The 17,766-nt window shown below is 41.8% G+C and overlaps 1 protein-coding gene across 1 annotated transcript in view; it reads right to left on the bottom strand.

The window, feature by feature from the left end:
* Nucleotides 1–498: 498 nt before the first annotated feature.
* PCSK5 (proprotein convertase subtilisin/kexin type 5) overlaps nucleotides 499–17,766 on the bottom strand; it is a 609,050-nt gene continuing 591,782 nt past the window's right edge. The window contains exons 33-38 of the mRNA XM_069085345.1: nucleotides 16,907–17,158; nucleotides 14,725–14,902; nucleotides 10,128–10,345; nucleotides 6,667–6,767; nucleotides 3,870–4,056; nucleotides 499–924 (exon numbers count right to left, since the gene is read on the bottom strand). Of these exons, the coding sequence (XP_068941446.1) occupies nucleotides 515–924; nucleotides 3,870–4,056; nucleotides 6,667–6,767; nucleotides 10,128–10,345; nucleotides 14,725–14,902; nucleotides 16,907–17,158 (1,346 nt within the window). The 3' untranslated portion in view covers nucleotides 499–514. The remainder of the gene's footprint in view (nucleotides 925–3,869; nucleotides 4,057–6,666; nucleotides 6,768–10,127; nucleotides 10,346–14,724; nucleotides 14,903–16,906; nucleotides 17,159–17,766) is intronic.

Genomic DNA, 17,766 nt, shown 5'->3' with positions numbered 1-17,766 from the left:
AGAGAGAGAGAGAGAGAGACAGAGACAGAGACAGAGACAGAGACAGAGAGACAGAGAGTTTGGGGAGTCTGTGATAAGTAAGAAGGGCTGAGTTTTTTTGTTCATTCTCAGTTTGACTTTGGGACAAAACCAAAAATCAGGAAAAAAAATTTTAACACCACCTCAAGAAGTTTTAGAGTTGCAGAAGTCACTTCCAACTCCTTTGTGTAGTGTGGAAACTCCTGTGGGGAATGGTTGATCATATGCAACTAGTAGAAATCTCAGTTATTTTCACTCTGGGCTGCTACCGAAGGGAGGCTAGTGGTGCTTTGATGCATCACCTAGGGGAAAGACCTATTAATCTTTGCTTTTCTCTCTGATTCTGAATGAATATGGAGCGATACCTGAGCTTAAATACCCAGAGGAATAGAAAAACATTTAAGGATGTCCACAAAGCCTGAGCTGGGTTTGCCAGCAGTAATACACCCTGAAGTTAATCATTAGGAGCGGAAAAATAATCTCAATATATTTCAATTTACTGAAATGAGTAACTCTCATCATCATATTCCAACTCATCTTCATCATCATCATCCAGCAGGCCATACTTAAATTTCCGATAGACTGTGCCATCTTGACCCATGTAGACGATGTCATCATCTTCATCTTCATCATAGTCCCGGTCTCTGTATTCAATGACTTGGTCCTCCTGGAAGCTGATGCTCTCTCGATAGCTGCTTTTATAGGAAGAGGAAGTCTTGTTTGGGGATGACAGTTTCTCATATCCAGCCTTGTGAGCTTTTTGGGATTTGGCCCGAGATCTCTTCCAGACATAGACTGTGACCCCGGACAGGAGGATCAGCATGATGGAGGAGGTAATAAGCAGACCTGTCCGCTTGGACTTCTCAGTCTTGGGTATGATCACACCATGGAGAAAGCTGCACTCCTCTGCAGGGAGATGGAAGCAAGAGAAAGCAAGAAGAAAAGAAAGGGGGGAGAATAAGTTCTGGAGGTTAGCTGAATGTTACTCTAGTTCCAACAGAGGAAAACACCTCTGGATGTCTAAAGAATTGAATTTTATATATCTGGACAAGGAATTTCTGGGACAAAGGGGCCCACAAGGATCCTCCCAAGACCCCATACCCTTTGGAGTCAACTCAAAATGACTTCCAAATGGTCCCCTGTATGCTTCTCCCAAATTGCCCTTCCCTCATCAGAAATATTGGAAAAAAGTCTATTCATATTCCCAGTTCTTGCTCTCTTGGCATAGTCACCCACAATGCAGTTCCTACTTAACATTCTAGTCTTTTTTTTTTTTTGAGGGGGGAAGTCAAGGGAATGGGGGTTAAGTGACTTGCCCAAGGTCACACAGCTAGTGTGTCACATGTCTGAGCTGGATTTGAATTCTGACTCCAGAGCCTGTGCTCTATGCACTGTGTCACCTAGCTGCTCCCAGTCTTCTTTCATATTCTGTTCAAGTAAGAAAGACTTAAATCATGACTTGGGGTGGGGATAAGATTATATTTAAAAATTTTGTTTCCGCCACCTGTCCTCATAATTTTCAGAAGTGAAGGGCTAGTCAGCCAACAAAGATTACTTCCTTGTTCCTTATTCCTAGTGAATAAAAACCATCACAGGTGACTAAGAATAGGAGACAAAAGGCAAATCTTTGTTTTTCCATCACCTGGGAAGTTGTAATTTGTTGTCAGCTGCTGGGTGATTTGTGGGGACCTCGTCTTTATTCCTAAAATGGGAATAGTCACTTAAGTGGACTGATATGGGATAGAGAGAAGAGCTATTTTCTTTTTTCTTTTTTTTAAAGCAATTGGGGTTAAGTAACTTGCTCAAGGTTACACAGCCAGTTATTTCTGGGTGTGGTGCTGAGTATCTGAGCCGAGATTTGATCCAGGTCATCCGAACACTGGAGCCGGTGCTCTTACTCGCTGAGCCACCTGGCCGACCCCGAAGAGCTATTTTCTGGGAAGGAGAGAGGGAGGGATACTTGGGGAAATTATGAGCATAAAAAAAAAAGACATCAAAGCAAGGTCATTTATAATTTTAATAATGCTGCCTAATATCTCAGGTGCTTTCTGTCTGCTAGGTCATTCAGCTGATGAGCTTGAAGTTACCTACAGTATATAGAGCCCTGAACAAATTTGAACAGAGACACTTACTTGTATGTCCCTAAGCAAGTTCAACCTCTCTCTGCCTCAGTTTCCACATCTGTAAGATGGGGATACCTCCCAGGAGGTTATTGTAAAGATCAAATAAGATAATATTCATAAAGCACTTAGAGGGTAATCTCTTGAAGGGCTTGGAATGTTTTTGTTTTGTTTTGTATTTGTGTTTGTTTTGTATCTCTACAACTTAGGATAAAACCTTCCTCATAGTTGGGAGGGGGGGTTAATAAAAATTGGTTGAATTGAATGAGATGCCACAAAAGGCCTGGTCAACAACACCCATATGCATTTGCAAATGCTAATCATTCCTTCTCCTTTCACTTCTCCAACTCCCTTCTAACCACCCCACCCCCTTAGTTTCCTCAGCTTCTCATACACATACCTCTACCTGGAGACCTGACTGCCCTTACTTCATTGTGTGTCAATTAAGAATAATTGTCTAGGGGTAACTAGGTGGGGCAGTGAATATAGTGCCAGTCCTGGAGTCCAAACTGAGTTCAATCCAGCCTCAGACATTTGACACTTAACTAAGTTACCCTGGGCAAGTCACTTAACCCAATTGACTTGCCTCCCTCCTCAAAAAAAAAAAAAAGAATTGCCCTTATATCAATGCCCCTGATGAAACCAGGAACTGAGGCCTTTTATTGCCATATGTCAGTGAGCACATGCCAGATAAGAGCTTCACTTTTGTTACTAGCATCATTCAGAACTTCAGCAAGCTTTCGGGGGCTACTCCAAAGGGTCCTAATGAATTTCTATGAACCACTAGTACCTAGTGGATAGAGCACTGGGCATGTAGTCAGGAAGACCTACATTCAAATTCAACTTTAGATACTTGTGCAAGTCACTTAACCTCTGTTTGCCCAGGAGGCAGCTAGTTGGCCCTGTGGCTAGTGGATTAGAGCAGTGGGCCTAGAGTAAAGACCTGACATTATGGGGTTCGGTTTTTATGTTAGTCATGTTAAGAAACAATATTGGGGGTGCGGCTAGGTGTTGCAGTGAATAGAACACCGGTCCTGGAGTCAGGAGGACCTGAGTTCAAACCCAACCTCAGACACTTAACACTTACTAGCCATGTGATCTAAAAACCATAGATAGTACACTTAACACATGCAAAAAAAACTAGCCGTGTGACCTTGGGCAAGTCACTTAACCCCAAATGCCCCTCCAAAAAGCAAAAAAAAACCCCAAAAAAACAATTTTGGTAGGGTTACAATGTAGGACATACTAAATATGGGGAATAGGGGTGGGGGCAAAGGGGTAGGTGCTGAGGAGCAGGACTTGTCATTATGCAGCCCCATCCCAATAATGGCAGCTAGGTGGCTTACTGGAGTAAGGAAGACCTGAATTCCAATGTGACCTCAGACACTTACTAGCTGTATGACCCTGGGCAAGTCACTTAGCCCTGTTTACCTCAGTTTCCTCCTTTGCAAGAAGGAAGTAGCAAACCACTCCAGTCTTTTTTTGCCAAGAAAACTCCAAAAAGGGTCACAAAGAGTTAGACATGACTGAAAATGATTAAACAACATCTCAACTATTAAGACTATGGTGACCTCACTCCCTGAAGAGAACAAAGGGATTAAACAAACAAATGTAAAATGAAGTCTTGAGCCAAGGAAATCATTGCCATCTCTTCCCTATCCATCCCTCCTCCTCATCCTGACCGGTGGGCTTTTCTATGCCGACCCACACCGTATGTTTTCCAGTACTCACCTGTGGTTTTGTGGCAGTCACAGCAATCCTGAATATCTGGGTCACTCGAGTTGTTGCAGCACTGAAGGCAGCGCCCATCCTCGACATATAGCACTGTGTGAGCTGGGCATATGGTGCAGTTTTGGGGGCCTGGGCCCTTACACTCCATACAGCTTTCATGGCATTTATCACATTTAAAATTGTCTCCCTGAAAATAACCACCAAGAAATTCATTATTATTATTTTAATGCAAGGGGCCAGGGATGGGGAATAGGGAGAAATTCACTGTAGGAGCCTTACTGAGGGACTTAGCATTAATTCATAAAATCATGTAAGGTTGAGCTGGAAGCAGCCTGCCTGCCTGAACAATCTAATAATACAATTTCTTATGTTCAATGGGAAGAATACACTTAAAGAGGTTAACTGCCTTGCTTGAGCTTACACAGTGTGCCAGATGGTGAGTGGTGGAGCCTGAGTCCCCTGACAGTTCAGTAATTCTATCACAGCTTATGAGAAAAGCTGAAGAATGGGGTCTGTTACCACAACTAGGGAGTCAAGGCATCTGAGCTATAGGGACAAGAAGGTAACAGTTTACACAATAGCGCAGAAAATGACATCAGTCAACTTCTCTCACTCTCTGATTACTTCTAGTTCAGTATTGTTTCCATTTTACAAGTCTGTTTTTTTCAAGCAGTAGATAAGAGAGGGGAACCAGAAATTTTCTGATGTTTCAGAGCTATTTTTCATGGAAGGAAATAGAGAGGGAGACCCAGTGAGCTCTGTGTACAGATCAGGGCTTCTCCCCACCCATTTATTTCTGTCTTTCTTTTGTTGAGGTTTGGGGGTTCAGGGGTGCTCAAGACCCCAAAATACCAACATGCCAGGTCCTGCTGAAGAATTTGACTCAAGCCTTCTCTCAGCCAAAGGAAAACAAAGTTTATTAAAGATTCACCACAATGGGAAGACTCTTAAGGAGCCAAAGTATTTGTGATGCTTGTATGGGACAAGCAGGCCAGAATAATCTGACACAGTGAGTTTTAGCTAAATTATCTCAGCCCCTTCATGGAGGCAAGATGGAACAGAAAGACTGGGAGGGATCTAGGGGTGGTTTAGAGGAGGGGTTTGGGGAGAGTCTTGAGGAGGAGTCTAAGGAGGATCTTGACCACTCCGGGAATGGGATTATGGATGGGAAGTAGCTAGAGGCTACCTGGAGATGACCTTCAATGGAGGGCTAGACTAGTTTAAGGGTAGCAATTTGGGTATAGATATTTTGATAGGATCAAGGGTAGGAAGTAGCTAGATCACTGAAGGCTAGATAAGTTTAAGAGTAATAGATTTGGGCCTAGCAATAATAAAAGGCTTATGGCCTCAGGCAAATATCTTATCAAGTGGGAAGATTCAATCAGAGTTCAAGGGGGTTCTTACAGCCTGTACCCCATTACTTTATTGTGCAGGTTCCTAGAGAAGTCTTAGGCTATGCTGAGAGCTGTTCAAGGTGTTATACACAAAGACAGACATTGAAGGTTTGGGGTATTTATAAATTTGTGTCACAGGGTTGCAGTATTGTCCTTCAAAATATTTCCCAAGGGGCGGCCAGGTAGCACAGCGAGTAAGAGCACCGGCTCCAGTGTTGAGAAGACCTGGAGATCGAACCCAGGCTCAGACACTTAGCACCCACCCAGAAACACCTGGCCGTGTAACCTTGAGCAAGTTACTTAACCCCAATTGCTTAAAAAAAAAAAAATTTCCCAAGCCTTTCCCTGTCTGTTGGGTATGCCTTGATTGGGGGACTCTTTTGATAGGGGTGATAAGACCTGGATTTCCCAGACTACTTACCATTCCTTAATCCCACCCAGATGTCTTCTCTGTCCCTTTTGTTTATAAACAGTCTCCTATCACCCCCCCCTCCCCCATTAAATTGTAGCCTCATTAGGAACCCTACCTGCTCCCATTGCCATTACAATAAACTTTGCCACAAACTGGCAGAGGGTTTGATTGTGTGAATTCATTTCAGGCAGACACTGTCCTATACCCTGACATTTTGAGTTCTTAGCAACCCCAAACTGCACCACTTTCAGTCAAGGGGGGGCAAAGGACCCTGACAAATGATATTATCATCACAACCAATTCTTGCTTCTATTCAATTTTTTTTTTTACTTTCTTCTGAGATAGGGAAGTAAAATGAAGAAAGACAGTCTCAGGGTCAGGAAGAATTGGTTTTAAGTCCTTCCACCGACACAGGGCTGGAGAACCTGCAGCTTCGAGGCCACATGCAAATTTCTAGGTCCTCGGTTGCAGCTTTCTGACCTAGTCCGAGTTTTGCAGAACAAATCCTTTTATCAAGGGGATTTGTTCTGTGAAGTTTGGATTCAGTCAAAGGGTTGCACTTGAGGACCTAGAGGGCCACATTTGGCTTCAGGGCCAAAGGTTCCCCACCCCTGGTCTGACACATACTGTCTGTGTGATCCTGTGCAAGCTACTGAAAGTCTCATGGCCCCAGACAAGGTCCTGATCTGCATAAGTAAAGGGAGTTTCCTTTCTGAAAGTTGCCTAAAGTAATGAAATCATAGCGCAGTCAAAATACTATAGTGGGGTAGGACCTAGAGAGGTCTCTCTCTTATCCTGGAGGCAATCAGGGTTAAGTGACTTGCCCAGGGTCACACAGCTGGTAAGTGTCTGAGGTCACATTTGAACTCATGTCTTCCTGACTCCAGGGCTGGTGCTCTATCCATTGTGCCACCTGGCCACCCCTGCAGGGTCTCTTGCATCTTACCACAAAGAGCATGGAAAAAGCCAAACAACTCTGAACATGAAATACCTTGCCAACTCTGTATTCTCCTGTAAGGCAATCAGAGCTGCAGATTTCTCCTAGGAGATGGTAGCTCCACACACAGGATAAGCAGTTCAAGGGCCCCTTTCCTAAAAGAGAAAAAAAAAAGACTTGCTTGTCAATTGATCCGTCCATGTCTTTGGTTATAAAAAATCTGTCAGACTTTGAGAGTCATAGAATATCCAGGTCTCATCACCCCATCAAAAGAGTCCCACAGTAGAGTAGGAGAATGCCATAGGACTTCTAAGATCATCTTGTCCAACTCCTCTGTTCTATAGAGGAGGAAACTGAGAACCAGAGAGGGTAAGTGTCCAAGGTCACACAGGGAGCCTGACTCCAAATCCAGTGGTCCTTGAGGTACTGTGCCAAGTTAAACTGGCTATAAGGGAGGAGAAGAACGAAGATATAGAAAATAATGGCTATATCTACATGACCCAAAGCAGAGATTTAGAAATAAAGTCAATCCATATAGATCACCAGAATGGGAAAGTCAGGCTTCGGGGAGCCAAGATTATTAGATGATAGCTAAAGGAGAAAAAAAAATCAAATAAATGTGTGTACGTGTCTATGTCTGTATCTGTGTCTCTGTGTGTGTATGTGTGCATGGGTGTGTCTGTATGTGTGTGTGCCTGTGTCTGTGTGGTGTGTGTGTTAGGAGAGGAGGTATCATGCTGAACCAAATGGCAGTTTATTAGAAGCAAGTAGCCTTTACTCACCTAACAGGCTTCTTATTTTCCTACATATGGTTGTGGATTTTGAGTTCCCATTTACTGTTGTTACCCCAACACAACAATGAGGACCAATGTCCTTCTCCCCCCCCCCCAATTTATAACTCCTGGAGAGTCGTTTACCTAAAGAATTCCTAGTCAGTAATCAATAAATTATAAAAATTATATTAAAATATATAAAATTATCAAACAAGTCCAAATAAAAAAGAATCAAAGCAAAATAAAAAATAAAAAAGAATCCCACCCCCCTCAAACTGTAACTTCTTTTACATACATGCAGAGAGTTGCCACCTGGAGATTATCAGACAGGGTGACAGTATATCTGAGTTCTAGTCTTAGCTCTCTCATTACCTCCTTTCACTTTGGACAATTTATTTAAATTCTCTGGGCCTTAGTTTTCTCTCACTGAAAATGAAGGCACTTTTCACCTCAGGCCCCTTATGGATTTCTCATTCTTTGGTTCTTTTATCAAGACTATCGCAATTTAAAAAAAGAGCCCTGTATATTGACACAGAAGACCTGAATTCAGAGGTTTCTTTTACCACTACCTGTGCAATGGTGGGCAAGTCTCTGGACCTCAGTTTCCTACTCTGTAAAACAAAGGGTTTTGATAAGATGATCTCTATCTGTGAATCTATGATAATATATGAAGGTGCCTCTTTTTTTTTCTTTTTGAATAGGTTGAGTTTTTTGGTTACAGAATTCATGGCTACTCGTTCATTAAGCAGATACAATGTTAGGGGAGGCATTGATCTAAATCAGTGGAGACGTTTACCCATATAGATCAAATCATGGATCTTTGAACTATCAAAGGACTGAAATAAGTATGCAGAGCTATTGTTCCCTGGGTGTGTCTACTCTGTCCTCCCCAAACAGAACACCCCACCCCTTCCTTTGATGTGGGAAATCACTGCCAGAAATGCTGGAGGAACATGTTCTTGATATCTTGTGTTTAGAACTCAAAAGGCCTTTTCTCATAGTCATAGCGCAACCAAGTGTCTGATCACAGTCACATTAAATAGACTTTTGTAGGCTTGCCTGGGAGTCTAGCCATAGCTTATAGCATTGTTTCTATGTTGTTTCAAATAGCTAACTTGCCAAAAGGTTTTTGGGCATAGTCTATTCATGCTTAACCTGGGAGAAGAGAAGAATTAAGGAGCCATGCCTGCTATCTGAAAAGTATTACAAGGGTAATTATATGGAAGAAGGATTCGGTCTGTTCTGTTTGGCTCCAGAAACTGAGATTAGGAGCAGGGGGTGGGAAAATCAAGACTTGATGTCAGGAAAGCCTTCCTATCCATTAGAGCTTTTCAAAAATGGGATGAGTGGGTTCCTTCTCATATGAAATGTTCAAAGTCTTAAAGACCAAAGCTTGCTGTGTGTATATATATATATATGTTATGGGAGAATTCCTTTGGGTATGAGTTGGAGTAAATGAGCTCTGAGGTCCCTCCAACTATCACATTTAAAATTCTGTGATAAATTTGGGGCTCCACTGGTCCCAAGTCTTGAACAAATCTTTCACGGTGCATTTAAAGGCCTGTGAGGCCATGAGGCCCCAACTAGTAAATATCTCAGAAGCAGGAATCAAACAGAAGGATTCCTGACTCTAAGTGTAGCCCACTTCTCACTAAATGACACCTCCTGTCATGAGAGTAATGAGAAACGAGGGTGGGTGGGCTTGATGAGGAAGGGCCTACAAAAGCTGGAAGTGCACAGAAGCATTGCTACAAAGTCAAAGTTGAAAGGCATCCGGTCCAACGCCTTCACTTTATGGATAAAGAAACTGGGTCCTGAACAAGGGCTGTGACCTGGCCAAAAGTCACACCGTGAGTTAGTAGCAGAGTGGGAACTAGAACCCAGTCTTCTGATTTAATCAGAACACTACTCAGTTACCCTGTCACTCCAATTCAGTAAACTCCCTGATTTAATAGGCTCCCTATTACCACCAATATTGAGTATATACAATCCTTTGTTTGGCTTTCAAAGCTCTTCATAACCTGGGCAGTTTATACCTTAAACCCCACTATGGACTCCGAGGCCCAGTGACACTGGCCTCTTTGCTGTCCCTTGTCTGGGTACATGCCATTCCATCTCCCATTCAGTTTTCGTGGACTATCTCCTTGCCTGGAGGTCCTTATCTCTACCTCTAGGCTCCGCTGCCTTTCTTCAAGTCTCATCTAAAGTCCCACCTTCTGCAAGAGCCTTTCCTAATCTCCCTTAATCTTCCCTTTGTTGATTATTACCAATTCAACCTGTGATTATCTTGTTTCTACCTGAGGCCTTAACAAGACTGAGGCCTCCCACTGCATCTGGGGCCATCTCCAGTCATCCAGATCAATATCTTGCCACTGGACCCCCATGGCTCTGGAGGAGATAGTGAGGCTGGTGACTTTGCACAGCCCTCCCTCACCAGAATCCAATTCATTGGTATACTGTGGCATCGCCTCCCCGTAGTCATGGTCCTCTTCCAGAACAAAACACAAACAATAATCTCATTGGAATATAGTTGTTTGCATGTTGTCTCCCCCATTAGACTGAGAGCTCCTATAGAGGAGGGATTGCCTTTTGCTTTTCTATCTCCAGAATTTATCAGAGTGCCCAGTGCATAGTAGGTGTTTAATAAAAACTACTTGGCTATGTTTGATGCAGGTGACAAGAAGTCTTGCTAACTCTTGCTTGACCATATGATAAATTCCACTCAGAGACCATCTTCCTCACCTTTGCACTCATTACAGGTCGGATGACATCTCTCACAGGTATGTGTCCTGTTTTCCATATAGTAGTGTTCAGGGCAGGTGCGATGACATTCTCCTTTAGAGTGAATCAGGAAGAAATACTTGTGACAAGACAGGCAGTCTGTAGAGTGAGGGCCCCAGCACTCTCTGCAGTCCTGGTTGCATTTTTCACATAGTCCACTGGAATCATCTGCATAATATCTGAAATGAAGGAGAAAACAATGACTTTCAGAGAAACTCTGTGGCTAAAAGGAACATTCATTTCTTTTTTCTTTGTCACAACTTAACCAGTCCAATTTTTGTATCTTTTTTGTTGTTTTCCCAGTGGTAGGGAGTAGTCCGATTTTCACCTAAAGAACTGGATTTTTCCATTTCCTGATTAAGAAGATTTCCCCCCTTGTGAACTTTTTGGTAGCTGATCCTTGTGGTTTCATTTTTTAAATTCTCTTAACAGAGCTTAATCCAACCAACAGATTCTCCACTTCAGACTCTGGCCTTGAGCTACAGCAAAAGTGGAAAAGGAAATGGAGAAAATTGTGAATGGGCCCCTCAGTTATTTTTCTACACAATCAAATCCTTTCAAAATGGGTGGGGACATTACAGAGGACAAGGATTTTGACATTAACAGATGGGTTTCAACGAAAGAGCAACAAAAAAATATTTTTAAGACTCTCAAGAACAACAACTACAAATTTAGTCTAATGCTGACCCACCACCTGAACTTGGAAACTCTTGCATTTTTTGATGGGGTGCCAATGTAGTTTTTCTAAGTAACATGAGAGGGGGGAGATTATTAGCTAGAAGGGGGCCTGAAGAGATCGTCTATTTTGTCTCTTAGCGTTGAGGGCAGAGCTATAACTAATAATGTTGGCACATAGGGCACAATAGCCACTTTTGGACTAAAATGAAAAAAAGTCTCCAGCTGGATCAATCAGCACAAAATGGGCAAATACCCCTCAAATCAACTTTAATTAATTATATGAAATTAATATGTCAATTAAGTTAATCAATTTAGTGAGAGGGGAGATTAGTTATCTAATTTGATTTAATTTATTTTATTTAATTTTATAATTTAATTTATTTAATATAAATCTAATCTTGAATTTCAAGGCCTCAGACAAAGCCCTAGTTACTCTGTCTTAGTTCTGCCTCTATAGGGCAGGAATATGCACTTAAACTAGATTTCAAATATAACAAAAATACAAACTCAGACCAATTTTCAGTTTAGCATTCCCTTCTTAATAGTCAAGATGAAAGGGAATATTCTTGCAACCCAAATCTGTATGTATTTCTCCATTATTACATAGATATATTGCATAAGCTGCCTCACTCAGACCCTACTAATACCACTTAGGCAATAATATTAAGATCCCAGAGAACCACTTAGATAATTGGAATCATCTTTGTCATTCCACATAGATGGTTGAGGGCTCTCTCAGGTCAATTAATCAAGACAAGTCAATTATGAAATTCATAATATGCTTGAAAAAATACAGCGACTAAAAATGGCCAAAGGCATGGTAAGAATGATGGGAGAAAGGGCCATGCAAGGATTGTAACCACCCCATCCCCAAATTACTTGGTATTTATTTTGTATATATTTTGTATAAGAGACAATATGGTGTAGTGGACCTGTATTCAAATCCTACCTCTGCCATATACTGGTTGTATGAGCCTAGGAAAGTCACTAATACTCTTTAAGGCAACTCTTAAGAGATTAAGTTACAGCAAAGGTGCTAATCAGTATTGGTAGAAGGAGCTTCCTTACTGATAATCATCCCCTATAGCAATGAGATCACGGATCCAGTCCCTGTCCTTCCATTTTTTATACACTTATATGTACATGTTGCCCTCTCCTACTATGTTTTGTTCTATCCCCTCCCCCTTGTCTCCCCCCCTCCCCACTCCCGCCAAGGATAGGGACTAAATAAAATATTTCTCTTTGTAAAGCCAGCATTTAGCACAATGCCCAGCACATAATAATTACAGCTGACATTTATATAGGGATTTGAGATTTCCAAAGTACTTTACAAATATAATCTCATTGAATCCTCACAACAACTTCTGGAGGTAGATGCTAATATTATACTCCCCTTCCCCCTCACCCATGTACAATTGAGGAAACTGAGGCAGACAGAGGTTGACTTGCCCAGGGCCTCACATGTCTGAGACTAGATTTAATCTCCAGTCTTTCTGGCTCCAGGTTCCCATTCTATCACTTAGTTGCACGGAACAGACGCTTAATAATACTCATTGATCCCTCTTTTTATTAAGGGACTTAATCTCTTTGGTCAATAAAGCTTTCTTTTAAATTTGGCTCCAACTCACTTCAACACAACTCCATGAACATTTATTGAACCCTTCCTATGTGTAAGATGAGAGTCAGTTGAGACATGATAGAAAGCTGGCTTTAGAGCTAGGAAATCCTGAGTGCAAATCCTTCCTCTGACCTTGTGTGACCCTAGGTAAGTCACTTAGCCTCTTAATACTCTAGGTAATTAAGGCTACCAGTTGCAGAGAAGATGCCAGCTTGCATTGATTAGAAGGAATTTCCTCATCTAGCACTTCTCTACAACAATGAAATCTTAACAAAGATCAGGAGTAGAATATGTTTGGGAAAGTCTATATATATATGTATAGCTATAGAGAAACATATCTAAACTTTATTGTGGCCTTCTGGGGGGGAGGGAAAAAAGGAACAAAATAAAAAAGGGCACAGCAGAGAACAAAAGAAAACTCACAAGGAAGCAAAGATTATCTATCCTCAACATGAATATTATTTATCAGTCTTTCTCAAAATGAAAATTTATTGTTACATATTTTGAATTCTCTTTATGTTCTGTTATGCACATGACATGCCTTTCTTTCTAACTTTGTATTTAAGTTCCAATATTTAAGTTTATGATATGCTTGTTACTTTTCTCTATTCTGTATTTGTGTTAAGGTGTTTGAGTCTAAAATAAAAATAAAAAAAGAAATAAACAATGAAATCTTGTATACAGGTCCTATCCTGATACTATGTGGAAAGCACTGTGCTTTGTACTGAGTTGGGGCAGCTAGATGGTGAAGTGGATAAAGTGCCAGGCCTGGAGCTAGGAAGACCTGAGCTCAAATGTGACCTCAGACACTTATTAGCTGTGACCTGGGCAAGTCACTTAACCCTGTTTATCTCAGTTTTTCATCTGTAAAATGAACTAGAGAAGGAAATGGCAAGCCACTCCAAGTATCTCTGCAAGAAAGCCCCAAATGGAGTTATAAGAGGTGGACATGACTAAAAAGGACTAAACAACATGTACTTAATAGGGAAAGATGAGAAAGGTAGCCCTTGGCCCCTAGGAGTATAAAATATAATTGTAGGGTGGGTGGTGGATATGACATTACATAGATAAGTATGATACAAGGTAAAATGTGATAAGGTAGGAGATCTAAAGTATTCAAGCAAAAAATGAGGGAAAGCAGGTACCATTAGAGAAGGCTTCGTGGACAAGATGTCAACTGAACTGGTCTGCGAAGGGTAGAAAAGATCTAAGTGGGTGTATATGGGGAGGGAATGCATTCCAGGAATTGTTCAGGTGCTTTGTAATCCCTTTGGGGGTTATTGGCAAAGATATTGGAACAATTTGCCATCTCTTTCTCCCACGGATTAAGGCAAATAGAGGTTAAGTGACTTGCACAGGGTCATACAGCTGGTAAGTGTCTGAGACAAGTTTAACTCAGGTCTTCCTGACTCCAGCCCCAGCTCTCTATCCAAGCCATCTAATTGCCTCATTCAAGGAATAAGGATGGCCTTTGTGGTGACACATAGGATGAGATGGGGGAAGGAATTCTCAATGGAACATAGAATGTATTAAGGGGAGTAGAATCAAGTAAAAGAAGGTTGGAGCCCAGTTATGGATGGGCTGGAATGCCAGGCTCATGAGTTTGTAGGGCATTCTTAGAGTCAAATAAAGCTGGAAAGGAAGTTGGGCAGCGAGGTGGTACAGTGGCTAGAGTACTGGCCCTGGAATAAGGAAGACCCGAATCCAAACTTCCTTGTTGCATGACCCTGGGGGAGTCATTTTATCTCTGCTTCAGTTTCCTCAACTGTAAAATGGGGACAATAATAGCACTTACCTCCCACCATTGTTTTAAAGATCAGATGATACAACATTCATCATGTGCTTAGCATTAAGTATTAGCAGATACCTACCACATAGTGGGTACTTAATTATGTTTCCTTCCTTCTGGATAGACTTGAATGCCAGAGAGAAACAGCATGGCATACTGGATGAAGAAGTGGCCTCAGAATCAAGAAGACCTGTGTTCGCCATCCATTTCTGATGCACTGACTGTTGGACCTTGGATAAATCACTTTATCTCTCAATTAATTAAATTCCTCTCTGGGAAATTCTCTTAAGACTATAGTTACAAATAAGGCACATTGGTAGAGGGAGTTCCTTATACTCATGACATCCTAGGTCCATTCCCTATCCCCCCGAATTCTAGGCTCAAGAGTTTATAAGACATCAAATAAACCTGAAGAGGAAGGCTGAAGCCAGACAGCCTTGAACACCAAGCTTGGGTTTGTAAGACGATCTTACCCTTCTTCACATTTGAGCAGACATTTGTTTTCTAGCCTGAACCAGCCTGGATGGCAGGATTGACATTGGTTGCTATGCTTCCCTTCACACGTCTCACAAGAGCTATGGCAGGGAGAACATCGATGGTTCTCTATATCTGTATAGTAGCCATCAGGACAATTTTCCACACAAGTTGTATCTGAAAAGGGCAAAGAGAGTTCGCAACATTCTCAGCATTCACCGTTATCTACAAAGTGCCTTCTATGTACACAATCTCCTCTTCTCAAGCTGAATATAGGAGAAGTTTCCTATTGTCCATGTGTTGCTTGTAATAATATCTTTATTCATAAAAAATTAGGGAGCAGGTTTATAGTAAGGAAATTGATACTGGTAATAAGTGCAGTCAGAATTCAGAGGTGGAAGAGGCCAATGTAGGGGAGAATGGACAAGGGAGGCTCCATGCTAGGATTTGAGGGGAAAGATAAGCAAATTTCCAAGATAGGATGATTTCATAAGCAAAAGATCTGAAGGTAAAAAAAAGAACACATTAGGGGCGGCTAGGTGGCGCAGTGAGTAGAGCACTGGCCCTGAAGTCAAGAGGACCCAAGTTCAAATCCGGCCTCAGACACAACACAAAAACTAGTTGTGTGACCTTGGGCAAGTCATTTAACCCCAATTGCCCTCCAAAAAGCAAAAAAAACCCAAACATATGAATGGTCAAATTTGATGGCATTTTCCAAAATGCAGTGGATAGATTACTGGACTTGGATTCAGTGTCCATCTAATAGTTATGGGTAAATAAATCACTTCACCTCTCTGAGTCTTGTTCTCCTCATCTATAAAAAGAGAGGGTCGGATTAGATGACTTCTATGGTCCCTTCCTGCTCTAAAACTATGCCCTTTTTTTCTCCCTCAACCAAAGATTCAGACATAAAAAACTCTTGTCTTTCCCCCTGTGGACCCATGGGGACTACCCCCCATGCCTCCAATAGGCAATGGGAAAAAAATGTAATTCTAGCAGAATCTTTCAAACCTTGATCTGCTTTGTCTACATGAAGTCAGGAACATTTCTATTTCATAGTTGCACATGTGAATATGGTGCAGCAGCATATAAAGGTTTTCTTTTTCTCCTTCTGGTTTTTTAGGAATTTAAGCATAATTCTGCACCAAATTTCTCTCCAAGTTTTATCCATAGGCTGAAAGGAAGACTCTACTGAGTAATCATAAATGTGATCTACAATTCAAATATTAATTGGAAGCAGGAACAATACTGGTCTCCATGGTATTGTATACACACCACCAGGTGATTTTGATATTCCGATTACTGCTACTCCTGGTGCCTTCTACACCCAGCTCTGTGTTTGTGACTTGGAAACAGACTGAACCCAGTGTTACACTTTCTGAACGCTGACCAAGATCTGTATTTCAGCCAGGACGTCCAGTGAGTTGTGATTAGGACATAGTGAACACTTCCTAATTGCTTGTTGATTGAGATAGTGGCAAATACTAATCCCTGAGACAAAGAAAGGCCCTCAATGTCTATTAAAACAGAGCACCACTGGCCTGACCATCTATCATGTACCAGCTCTAGGAAATGCCTGAGTTTCAGCAGTGGATGCATTAAAGGACTGGTGGACCAATCCTGACTGACCCCTGTGTCTATGTAGACCTTCCTTCCTTCCTGACTTCTTTCCTTTTTCCCTTCCTTCCTCTCTCTCTCTTTTCTCTCTTTCTTTCCCAATAGAACATGAGCTCCAGCAGAGACGATGGTTTCATATTTGTTTTCAAATTCTTAGCACCCAGCACAGTGCTGGACAGACAGTGAGCACTTAAGAAGTAATTGCTGATTGATTGGAACTTGGAGCTCTGTTTTAAAAGCCACACATTTTATTTTAAGTCTTTTATCCATCCATTGATTAGGAATTGGCAACTTAAGAGTAAGCCTGTATCCAAGGTAACTTCTTGCTTCGTTTTGCCTCTTCTCTCCTATCCCCCCCCTTCTATTTCTCTTTCTTTTCTTTCATTCCTTCCTTCCTTTCCTCCTCTTTTCCTCTCCTCTTTCCCCCTTAGACCTGCTTTCATGACACCCTCAGACACTGCTTGGCTTTGGTGGTGTCACTCAGGGCTAACCACACCAGGTCTGGTTTCTGCCTCAGATAGTGGGACCCACTTGCCTTTCCTCAGGGAAGAGATAGCTACTCACTGAGAAGAAGGCCTTCATCGAGGCAGCTGAGGCACTCATCTTCAGCAGGTCCCGTGCAGTGAAAGCATTTCGAGTGACAGGGTTTACAGGTCTGAGTTTTCTCCTCCTTGTACTGAGAAGCGCTGCAGTCCTGTGAAGTCCGTGAAACACTGTCAATCTCACAGGACCTCAGAAATGTCATTTTCATGCCTTCCTTACAAGAAGTACATATCGAAGGAGAGTAGTAGCAAGTCTTACAGGACTCATCGCAACCTGCAGCAAAACAGAAGGCAAACCTTGGAAAAGTTTGTCAAAAGCAACCTTGGAAAGTGAGGCAGAGAAATTCAGCTGACTCTTCATGACCCCATTTGGGGTTTTCTTGGCAAAGATACTGGAATGGTTTGCCATTTCGTTCTCCAGCTCATTTTATAGATAGAACTGAGGCAAACAAGATTTAAATAACTTGCCCAGGCTCACACAGTTAAGTGTCTGAGGCCACATTTGAATTCAGGTCCTTTGGACTCCAAGCCTGGCACTCTATCTACTGTGCCACCTAGATGCTTCTATTTGAAATAGAATTATATAAAATATGATCATTGGTTCTAGCCCAATGGAAATATGCAGAGCAAATTCAAATCATACAACAGCTTTGGCAGATTCGTTATTTGCACTCATCAGCAACTGACTGTATGTATCATCATTTACATCTAGTTTAACATTTACCAACCCAAATTATATTGCAGATGGTGAAGGGTTAAGCTAGCTGGGAAAGGAGTAGGATACAATTTTCAGTCAGAAGACCCAGGTTCAAATCCTGATTATGCTAGACCTTTTGTGACCTTGGACAAATTACTCCATTTTCCCGAGTTTCATCATTTCAG

The sequence above is a fragment of the Petaurus breviceps genome, unplaced genomic scaffold (assembly GCF_028583685.1).
Source record: "Petaurus breviceps papuanus isolate PSGF00001 unplaced genomic scaffold, PetGlider_PUasm1.0 175, whole genome shotgun sequence".
Classification (NCBI taxonomy): domain Eukaryota; kingdom Metazoa; phylum Chordata; class Mammalia; order Diprotodontia; family Petauridae; genus Petaurus; species Petaurus breviceps.
This window is presented reverse-complemented; position numbering and strand designations above follow the sequence as displayed.